General features: G+C 32.1%; 1 protein-coding gene across 3 annotated transcripts in view; it reads left to right on the top strand.

Annotated features, from left to right (window-relative positions):
- LOC125683402 (transient receptor potential cation channel subfamily M member 2-like) overlaps positions 1-12,450 on the top strand; it is a 61,401-nt gene that overhangs the window by 41,895 nt on the left and 7,056 nt on the right. For 2 of the 3 annotated variants that reach the window (XM_048924539.2, XM_048924540.2), the window contains 3 exons: positions 2,055-2,229; positions 11,421-11,571; positions 11,906-12,096. In XM_048924539.2, coding sequence (XP_048780496.1) covers positions 2,055-2,229; positions 11,421-11,571; positions 11,906-12,096 — 517 coding nt within the window. Of the gene's footprint in view, positions 1-2,054; positions 2,230-3,347; positions 5,750-11,420; positions 11,572-11,905; positions 12,097-12,450 lie in introns of those variants that run through there. The other variant, XM_056140667.1, reaches the window with a different exon arrangement.

Here is a 12,450-nt window from a genome sequence, read left to right as displayed (position 1 = left end):
CGCTCTATGACAGTTCTAATACTACTAAGAAACATGTACAGTGTACAATCTATCATCTTGGAAACAACTCCTCTGTTAAATTACAGTATGCAAAATGATGGTTATCGCAATAGACCAATGAGTTGATATGGAATAAAGAATTTCTCCTCAATTTAAGCAAAAAACCTGTGCGACTCTCCGCGATATCTACCATGGATCCACATCATGCTCACACTGACAGGTTCCTACTATTGTAAAATTCATGAGAAAAACCACACGTAACAGTTCTCTATCAATGTCGAATAAAATCGACTCGCCATTTGTTTCCTTTTAAGAACAATATGAAATGTGCCATTTAACGGACTATTCATACTGCGAAACTGTATTTACATATAAGCAGTGTTGGCACATAAACTGTATTTACATATAAGCAGTGTTGGCACATAAACTGTATTTACATATGAGCAGTGTTGGCACATAAACTGTATTTACATATAAGCAGTGTTGGCACATAAACTATATTTACATATAAGCAGTGTTGGCACATAAACTTTATTTACATATAAGCACACGTGTTACTCGTCAGATTGTCGTTCTGGGAATCTTGTTTCATAGGGAGGTAAAATTCCGTGCAGAAATTTAAAAAAAACAAAGCAGGAAAAGTTTGAATTCCAGTCGGATTTATTTAGAATCCAAAGAAAATTATATTTTTTTCCGATTAGCAGTTTGATTCCCCACAAGAATTCGATTTCCTGTAGGAATTTGTAAAATTCCTATAGCAAGTACTAGTAACATTCCTACAGTTATATGCAAAATCTCATATGAAATATGTTTCGCTTAGGATATTATTTCAAAAGGCGAATGCGATTCATCTGTGACAAAGAAAACACCTTACAGTTATAAAGAGTGGTCTATCAGATGTTACATGTATATCCCCAGTCTGAATTTATGGCATTTCTCTGGCGACACCTCTAGATAAGAGAAGATTCTCCTTACGACATAAAGGCATCTTACAAATTGATTTTCCCAGGGAAAAACAGAATGAAAAAGTCAAATTTGCCATTGGAGATTTGGTGAATTTTTCCCGAGTACAAACAGACTGAATCCTGCAAACAAATAGACAGACGGACAAGCCAACGCATCGAAGCAAAAAACGTTTAATTTGTGGAGAGGTTCATGTAACATTTATTGATCATTAATATTTAATGAATGTATATTGCATAGATCAGTAATAATCATTTCAAAAACAATAACGCCTTCAGCTGCGTGCATGTTATTGTTCCTGTAGAACATGCATTTTCTCCTTTGCTAGCAATATACCAAGTCGTAGTATATGAGGAGGCTTTTAAAAGGTCGAAGGCAGTTCAGATTTCACCGCTTAGGTACATGTCTTGGAATATTACTGAAATCTTTTAAATAATTGTGAAATCCATTTATCAATAACATGCTTCTTTTCGTACCATATAATATTGCGGGCGTTTCATTTTTATTTGTTATATCATAAGTAACATGCTTCTTCTTGTAACCCCATGATGTTTGCGGGCGTTTCATTAGAGTTATCTAAAATTAGATCATTTATATTTGTTATATTACTAACATTTTTAAGACATTTGTAAAGTAGAACGTAAACGTTTGCCCTTTCATCAAAATTCCATGAAAACGTTCCAAAATTTTATTAGAAAACTGTTTTTACATGATATTTACGTGAAAGTCTAACACAAATGTGAATAGGTTAAGAAACAATTTGAAATAGTTTTGTTTTAGAGTACTATCAAATACCATCTTCCTCAAAGAATTATCACAATTAAACGCAATGCTGTAGTACTTTTCGTCCCCTGCGTTAGAAAAATCTGGGTGATGTAATGTGGGTATTCCCGTCCGTCTCCTGTCTGTCTTACTATAGATAACACCTTGATTTCCAATATCTTAAACATCCTTTGAAATTTCACATGAAGAATATGATTTACGAATGATTCTCGGTCAACAGGTTAAAAAAGGTCATGACCTGGTTTTAAATATAATATTGTTGCGTTTGCATTTTGATAATGTTCAGTCCATAAATGGACTAATTTCAGATGATTGACCTGGTGTTCTTCCTGATCATCCTAATGGTGTTTGTGGTGTCCTACTCCATTGCAACGTACGCCATCATGTTTCCCAACTCGGTGCTCAGCTACGCATTGGTCAAACAAATCCTGCGAAAGGGATACTGGACTTTGTATGGGGAGTTGTTCCTAGAAGAGTATGAAGGTATAGTCAAGTCCACGTCTTCACTTTTACATGGAAATGCGTTTAACATTGGTCATTACTTTTGAATACTTCAAAATTGAAATACGCAAACATTTTAATTATTTAAAAAAAGGTCAAGGATCAAAACCAAGGTTAAATTTGCCAGAAATGAACAAGAGCACGCTCAAGGATATGTAGAAGTTTTCACTAAACAATTTGTTACTTGTTTTCATTAGTGTTCCAAATTTTTACCGGTCACATCATAACCGGGAGGTGGTGAGTTTGAGTCCCACTCATGCCATAGCTGCGTCAAACCTAAGACGTAAAGTTTAACATACATGTAGAGAGTGATTGCTCCTTTGCCAAACCTTCGGCATTTCGGAAAGAGAATCACGGGCTTCTCGGATACGACCTTGAAGACAAAGGTTCCGTGTCGCGGCAGGCTTTTTTTTTTTATTACAATGTGAACAAAAATTGTCGAAATTCGGACCATACAACTTTAATGTTATTTTGTTACTTTATTTATTTGCGCTTTGCTCGTAAATGCAATTCTGTAAGCAAGCGGGAAAAGATATTAGCTTTATGGGTGCACATGTGTGTTTTTCACAGTCAGGTACTTTATTTTTATTATCTTATTATTTATCATTTTTTCTTCACAAATATTGACCTAAGACAGTAAATCAGATATCATTTTCTTTTCTATTACCTCTCACACACTTTCATACTCGCACTCATACTTTTGTTCGTAAGTGCTTACAATTTTGATATAATTGTAGAATGGAAAGAAATATAATTATAACAATAATAAATAGATAAATAAAAATAGTACATGTATCAAAAGTAGGAAAAAGTATTGCTTGAAGTAGCGAAATTATGATTTTTTGATGTTGTCAAAAAATGTTTGCCAAGATTATTGGAATTCTATCTATACACCGAATAAAAGGTTGAAAAATGTATTGCATATCAGAACTTAGAAATTACAACGGTTTGAAAATACCTGGCATGTATAAAAAAAAAAAAAGTCTGGTACTTTATGTTACATTGTGAGCATTCGTACTGAAGAGAACAACGATTTAAAATGTCTTTGTACCCAAGTATTGCTTTACCTTCCATTCCAGCACTGTTTTTGATTCATGTAGATACATCACCGGCAAGGTAAAGCAACACTTATTGACCTATGCATGGTGCTTACGGCCGTAGCAATGGATATAGAAGGTTCTTTACTATTCCAACGTCTACTGTGACACGGAACCTCCATTTTCAAAGTCATTTCCGAAAGACCATTTATCGCCGGGATCGAGATTTGAACCTGGAACCTTCCGCTTGCGAAGCGAGCATCCTAAACCCTAGGTTACTGCAGCCGGAAGTTCGGAATATGATTGTGTGGGCTATCGTATTCCTGTAATGGTGTAAAATGTAATCTTTGAATAGTTTGCAAGACATATAGACCCTTGGGATTAATTTTGTTCGTTGTATGTTTGTCCATCTATGTGTTTGTCAATATGGCAACCACAGAAACTTTTTAAGAGCTACAGTGAACATGTGTGTTTAGAGTGCATTCCTTGAGGTGCATCGCAACAGACATTTGAAATTCAATAGTGTTGAAGATCCTAGATAATAAAGTTCTAGTTCCAAGTAGTCAATTTGATCAGACATATATGTACTTTTCAGTATATTTTCGTGCAAATGTGAGAAGCACTCTGTACCCAAAAGTGCTGGTGGTGTAAAACAGGCATGGAAGATAGATACATTGTGTTAGCTGTGCATAGAACGAACAATGACATCAAATATCAAATTTATTTTCATGAACAGAAATTACATCTGTATATAATACACAACGTATCTAAGTTTTTGTTTCTGGAGGCAACATCTCTCTCTCTCTCTCTCTCTCTCTCTCTCTCTCTCTCTCTCTCTCTCTCTCTCTCAATTCTTATAACGTTTGTTTTTTCTAGTCCAAATTTTCATCGTATGGCTTTTTAAAATGTTAAATTCCACACAGATTCAATATACCTGTTGTTTCAGATTTTGGGTGCACGTGTTCTAAAGTACATGTAACACTTAACGTTTTATTAGCTCACCTGAACCGAAGGTTCATGTGAGCTATTCTGATCACATTTTGTCCGGCGTCCGTCTGTCTGTCTGTAAACTTTTCACATTTTCGACTTCTCCAGAACCACTGGGCCAATTTCAACCAAACTTGGCCAAAAGCATCCTTGGGTGTAGGACTTTCAAGTTTGTTCAAATGAAGGGCCATGTCCCTTTCAAAGGGGAGATGATCACAAAAATGCAAAAATAGGGTGGGGTCATTTAAAAATCTTCTTCTCAAGAACCACTGGGCCAGAAGAGCTGAAATTTACCTGAAAGCTTCCTGACATATTGCAGATTCAAGTTTGTTCAAACCCTGGTGGTAGGATGGGGCCACAAGGGGGGATCAAAGTTTTACATACAAATATATAGGGGAACACTTTAAAAATCTTCTTCTCAAGAACTACTAAGCCAGAAAAGCTGAGATTTACATGAAATCTTCCTGATATAATGCAGATTCAAGTTTGTTCAAATCATGGGCCCCGGGGGTTGGATGGGGCCACAATAGGGGATCAAAGTTTTACTTACAAATATATAGGAAAAATCTTTAAAAATCTTCTTCTCAAGAACCACTAAGCCAGAGATTTATATGAAAGCTTTCTGACATAGTGTAGATTCAAGTTTGTTCAAATCATGGTCCCCGGGGGTAGGATGGGGCCACAAGGGGGGATCAAAGTTTTACATACAAATATATAGGGAAAAACTTTAAAAATCTTCTTCTCAAGAACCACTAAGCCAGAAAAGCTGAGATTTACATGAAAACTTTCTGACATAGTGCTGATTCAAGTTTGTTCAAATCATGGCCCCCGGGAGTAGGATGGGGCCACAAGGGGGATCAAAGTTTTACATACAAATATATAGTTAAAATCTTTTTCTCAATAACCACTGAGTCAGAAAAGCTGATATTTACAAGAAAACTTTCTGACATGGTGCAGATTCAAGTTTGTTAAAATCATGGCCCCCGGGGGTAGGAAGGGGCCACAAGTGGTTTTTTTTAAAAAGTTTTACATACAAATATAAGAAAAAGATTTTAAAATCTTCTTCTCAAGTACCATTGGGCCAAAGAAGTTGACATTTACATGAAAGATTTCTGACATAGTGTAGATTCAAGTTTGCAAAGGGTAGTTTGGGCCATAATAGGGACTAAGGTTTTACATATATGGAAAGTCTTCAGATATGGGCCAAGGTGACTCAGGTGAGCGATGTGGCCCATGGGCCTCTTATTACATATCAACTTCGCCAATTAATAAGCAGAAAAAGGGAAAGTATGATTGTTTACAAGGTAGCTATATAGGAAATAAAAGAGATTAGATCTACATCTCAACTTGAACGGAAATGACGATGTTCATATTATTCTGAGTACCTTGAATGTAGTAACTTTAATTTATAACATAATTAGATTGTTGAGATTCTTATTTTGTCGGTGTCGTAAAGTTTTGGTTTTAGTCAAGGAAAAGTACTTTATTTATAGTCCAAGAATAGTTTATGCCATTAAAATATAGTAATAAAGAACCGTGGCCTGTTGGCTTACCTCCCCTCGCCTGACTAGTAAAATGTATATTTCAATTCTCTGCATAGGATAAAAATATAAGATGTTGTCCTTTAAAAACAAGACTGCAATATGTGAATCGTATAGGCATGTGTTTCTAACAGAAACTTGAACGTACATATGCTACAATTCTAGGAACTATACCAATACTACGATATGTTCTATGAATAAAATGAAACAAACACCTCTATTAATTATACATACAAAAAAAAAACTACGGTTGTAGGGATAATTAAAAAATATAATTTCAAAGTACAGCCTGTCCTCGAACACTTTCTTTCCAAAACGAGCAGAGCGTTGACCACTGGACTGTCGTATTAACATACTAAGTACTATTTTCCAAGCAATTATTGGATCTGTGTACATGTATATCTAAATCGACCTTATAGTGTTTTACATATGATCTAGCATGATACATTTCGTCTGGTAAGTCATTTACAGTTAATGAACTTACCGACGTCATCGTTTTCTTTCCGATGCGCGCCCAATGCATACACTACAAAAATAAGGCCAACCAAAGATAAAGAAGACAAGAACAAACGTAATCCTTTCCGGCGAAATTAAATAGTCTACGTTACATAAGTTGTTATAGATCTCTCTTATAGATACATTAATCATACTAGTTGTTCTATATCTCTCTTATAGATACATTAATCATACTAGTTGTTATAGATCTCTCTTATAGATACATTAATCATACTAGTTGTTATAGATCTCTCTTATAGATACATTAATCATACTAGTTGTTATAGATCTCTCTTATAGATACATTAATCATACTAGTTGTTATAGATCTCTCTTATAGATACATTAATCATACTAGTTGTTCTATATCTCTCTTATAGATACATTAATCATACTAGTTGTTATAGATCTCTCTTATAGATACATTAATCATACTAGTTGTTCTATATCTCTCTTATAGATACATTAATCATACTAGTTGTTATAGATCTCTCTTATAGATACATTAATCATACTAGTTGTTCTATATCTCTCTTATAGATACATTAATCATACTAGTTGTTCTATATCTCTCTTATAGATACATTAATCATACTAGTTGTTATATATCTCTCTTATAGATACATTAATCATACTAGTTGTTATATATCTCTCTTATAGATACATTAATCATACTAGTTGTTATATATCTCTCTTATAGATACATTAATCATACTAGTTTGTTATATATCTCTCTTATAGATACATTAATCATACTAGTTGTTATAGATCTCTCTTATAGATACATTAATCATACTAGTTGTTCTATATCTCTCTTATAGATACATTAATCATACTAGTTGTTCTATATCTCTCTTATAGATACATTAATCATACTAGTTGTTCTATATCTCTCTTATAGATACATTAATCATACTAGTTGTTCTATATCTCTCTTATAGATACATTAATCATACTAGTTGTTCTATATCTCTCTTATAGATACATTAATCATACTAGTTGTTCTATATCTCTCTTATAGATACATTAATCATACTAGTTGTTCTATATCTCTCTTATAGATACATTAATCATACTAGTTGTTCTATATCTCTCTTATAGATACATTAATCATACTAGTTGTTCTATATCTCTCTTATAGATACATTAATCATACTAGTTGTTCTATATCTCTCTTATAGATACATTAATCATACTAGTTGTTCTATATCTCTCTTATAGATACATTAATCATACTAGTTGTTATATATCTCTCTTATAGATACATTAATCATACTAGTTGTTCTATATCTCTCTTATAGATACATTAATCATACTAGTTGTTATAGATCTCTCTTATAGATACATTAATCATACTAGTTTGTTATAGATCTCTCTTATAGATACATTAATCATACTAGTTGTTCTATATCTCTCTTATAGATACATTAATCATACTAGTTGTTATAGATCTCTCTTATAGATACATTAATCATACTAGTTGTTCTATATCTCTCTTATAGATACATTAATCATACTAGTTGTTATAGATCTCTCTTATAGATACATTAATCATACTAGTTGTAATATATCTCTCTTATAGATACATTAATCATACTAGTTGTTCTATATCTCTCTTATAGATACATTAATCATACTAGTTGTTCTATATCTCTCTTATAGATACATTAATCATACTAGTTGTTATAGATCTCTCTTATAGATACATTAATCATACTAGTTTGTTATAGATCTCTCTTATAGATACATTAATCATACTAGTTGTTCTATATCTCTCTTATAGATACATTAATCATACTAGTTGTTATAGATCTCTCTTATAGATACATTAATCATACTAGTTGTTCTATATCTCTCTTATAGATACATTAATCATACTAGTTGTTCTATATCTCTCTTATAGATACATTAATCATACTAGTTGTTATAGATCTCTCTTATAGATACATTAATCATACTAGTTGTTCTAGATCTCTCTTATAGATACATTAATCATACTAGTTGTTATATATCTCTCTTATAGATACATTAATCATACTAGTTGTTATAGATCTCTCTTATAGATACATTAATCATACTAGTTGTTATATATCTCTCTTATAGATACATTAATCATACTAGTTGTTATATATCTCTCTTATAGATACATTAATCATACTAGTTGTTATAGATCTCTCTTATAGATACATTAATCATACTAGTTGTTATAGATCTCTCTTATAGATACATTAATCATACTAGTTGTTATAGATCTCTCTTATAGATACATTAATCATACTAGTTGTTATAGATCTCTCTTATAGATACATTAATCATACTAGTTGTTTTATATCTCTCTTATAGATACATTAATCATACTAGTTGTTATAGATCTCTCTTATAGATACATTAATCATACTAGTTGTTCTATATCTCTCTTATAGATACATTAATCATACTAGTTGTTCTATATCTCTCTTATAGATACATTAATCATACTAGTTGTAATATATCTCTCTTATAGATACATTAATCATACTAGTTGTTCTATATCTCTCTTATAGATACATTAATCATACTAGTTGTTATAGATCTCTCTTATAGATACATTAATCATACTAGTTGTTATAGATCTCTCTTATAGATACATTAATCATACTAGTTGTTATAGATCTCTCTTATAGATACATTAATCATACTAGTTGTTCTATATCTCTCTTATAGATACATTAATCATACTAGTTGTTCTATATCTCTCTTATAGATACATTAATCATACTAGTTGTTATAGATCTCTCTTATAGATACATTAATCATACTAGTTGTTATATATCTCTCTTATAGATACATTAATCATACTAGTTGTTATAGATCTCTCTTATAGATACATTAATCATACTAGTTGTTATAGATCTCTCTTATAGATACATTAATCATACTAGTTGTTATAGATCTCTCTTATAGATACATTAATCATACTAGTTGTTATAGATCTCTCTTATAGATACATTAATCATACTAGTTGTTCTATATCTCTCTTATAGATACATTAATCATACTAGTTGTTATAGATCTCTCTTATAGATACATTAATCATACTAGTTGTTATAGATCTCTCTTATAGATACATTAATCATACTAGTTGTTATATATATCTCTTATAGATACATTAATCATACTAGTTGTTATAGATCTCTCTTATAGATACATTAATCATACTAGTTGTTATAGATCTCTCTTATAGATACATTAATCATACTAGTTGTAATATATCTCTCTTATAGATACATTAATCATACTAGTTGTTCTATATCTCTCTTATAGATACATTAATCATACTAGTTGTAATATATCTCTCTTATAGATACATTAATCATACTAGTTGTTATATATCTCTCTTATAGATACATTAATCATACTAGTTGTTATAGATCTCTCTTATAGATACATTAATCATACTAGTTGTTATAGATCTCTCTTATAGATACATTAATCATACTAGTTGTTATAGATCTCTCTTATAGATACATTAATCATACTAGTTGTTATAGATCTCTCTTATAGATACATTAATCATACTAGTTGTTATAGATCTCTCTTATAGATACATTAATCATACTAGTTGTTATAGATCTCTCTTATAGATACATTAATCATACTAGTTGTTATAGATCTCTCTTATAGATACATTAATCATACTAGTTGTTATAGATCTCTCTTATAGATACATTAATCATACTAGTTGTTATAGATCTCTCTTATAGATACATTAATCATACTAGTTGTTATAGATCTCTCTTATAGATACATTAATCATACTAGTTGTTCTATATCTCTCTTATAGATACATTAATCATACTAGTTGTTATAGATCTCTCTTATAGATACATTAATCATACTAGTTGTTATAGATCTCTCTTATAGATACATTAATCATACTAGTTGTTATATATATCTCTTATAGATACATTAATCATACTAGTTGTTATAGATCTCTCTTATAGATACATTAATCATACTAGTTGTTATAGATCTCTCTTATAGATACATTAATCATACTAGTTGTTATAGATCTCTCTTATAGATACATTAATCATACTAGTTGTTATAGATCTCTCTTATAGATACATTAATCATACTAGTTGTTATAGATCTCTCTTATAGATACATTAATCATACTAGTTTGTACGTGTGTACCTTAAATTAATATAATATTCTAGATTGAAATAAGATCTGGTTTGAAACATCAAATTAATATGAAGCATCTTTGGCACAAGGAGGTCATTAATTGTAATTTTCAGGACTTCTGTACCCCCGGAGCTTTAGGGGCGGGGCAAATATTGACATTTCAAAGGGGTTTTTCCCCCTCTACAATCGAGCATCTGTATGGGGGGAAAATACATGCATAGTTATGCAGAATAGGAAGGCTGCTACCAAAATTGTAAATTTCATGATCCCCTGGTGTAGAGATTCTGACTTCATTATTTTGCTGTTACGATATATAAAAACTTAATGCATATTTAGGAAAAGCAGAAAGGGGTGTACTAAAATTGTGAATTTCACAATCCCAGTATTCTGACTCTAAGGTGGGTCCGAAATAGCCATAAAGTGTTAATATAACATATATTGTATTCTGTAAAGTCTTATCAGTATGGGCACTTTCGGGGGCATTTGTGTGTTTTAATAGAACACTTGTTTTATACTGCTTCTAAATATCAGAATTTAGCTTAGAAAATTGTCATAGATTTCGCAACCCTTGTGGCTAGTGATACTTTAACGAAGACTCAGATGATCGATAAGGCTCTTGTTTTAATTCTCTTGACAATTGTTTCTGAAACTTTGTCAATCCCAATAAACATGTACTTGTGCATGCACAAGCTGACCCCCCCCCCCCCCCCCCATGTGTGATGTCACGTGCTACCCTGTTAGATTTCAATATATAAAGGTCGCGTCATCAGTCATCAAGTTAAAGTTTCCCTCAAAGCAGTCGGTGAATCTTGATTCATATAAACGTACATTTGAGCATGCGCAAGCTGACCTTCACATAACATCCGGTATAACCTTGCCTATACATTTTCTGTGTTGACCTCAGTGTCCACGCAATATGTCTGTATCAATCTTCTATTGTGTACAGGTGGCACGGAGTGTACAAATAACATTACCATTTATATGGACTCTCCTGATCGCCGCTGTCCAGAAGGAACAATGGTGGCAACTCTTTTAATGGCCATTTATGTTTTGTTTGCCAACGTCCTCCTCCTCAATATCCTGATTGCAATGTTCAGGTATATACATCTATGTAACATGCATTTCAGTTTTTAAAATAAAACTTAGATTGTTTTTAATGAAATTCGAGAATTATATTCAGTAGCAATTAAATTAGAGTTTATACTGTGAATTTGCCATATTTTCCTAGAATTTACAAAATGTTTGCCATGTGGTAATGTTAAAGTTACAAATTTTACTGCATTTTCTATAAAATTTCATGAATTTAACATTTTCCAATTATATTAAATATTTATATGTGTACTTTGTATCAGGATAACACATTCTGACTCTAAATGTAAAGTCTTTACAGTTATCAAGCTGATATGAAGGTAACGATTGTTATTCCTGCAGTAATACATTCCAAAAAGTCCAGGATAATACGGATCGACTCTGGAATTACATGAGGTGCTCTCTCATTTACGAGTTCTACAACAAGCCGTTTCTTCCAGCACCTCTTAGTCTCCCCATTTACATCATCCTGATGATAAAATGGGTCCTAAACAGAGGATGTGGAGTTTGCCTTGACCTCATGCCGGACCTCAGTAAATAAATATCACTGCATGCTTACATGTAATGCGATATACATTTGTTTTGAAGCTTATTCATAATAGTTCTTTGTAATACTCAGTCAAAAATAGTTCAATGTATTGCTCAGTCAAAAATAGTTCAATCCGTTTACATGATCAAGATATAGGGCTCACGGAGGGTGTGACCGGTCGTCAGGAGATGCTCACTCCTCCTTAGCACTTGATCCCACCTCTGGTGTGTCCAGGGGTCCGTGTTTACCCAACTATCTATTTTGTATTGCTTATAGGAGTTATGAGGTTGATCACTGTTCGTTATATTCACCTTTCATTGCTCAGTAAAAAAAAAAACGTTCCATGTATTGCTCAGTC

This window comes from Ostrea edulis, chromosome 6 (genome assembly GCF_947568905.1).
Source record: "Ostrea edulis chromosome 6, xbOstEdul1.1, whole genome shotgun sequence".
Lineage (NCBI taxonomy): Eukaryota > Metazoa > Mollusca > Bivalvia > Ostreida > Ostreidae > Ostrea > Ostrea edulis.
The sequence above is the reverse complement of the archived record's forward strand: the minus strand, read 5'-3'. Positions and strand labels throughout refer to the sequence as shown.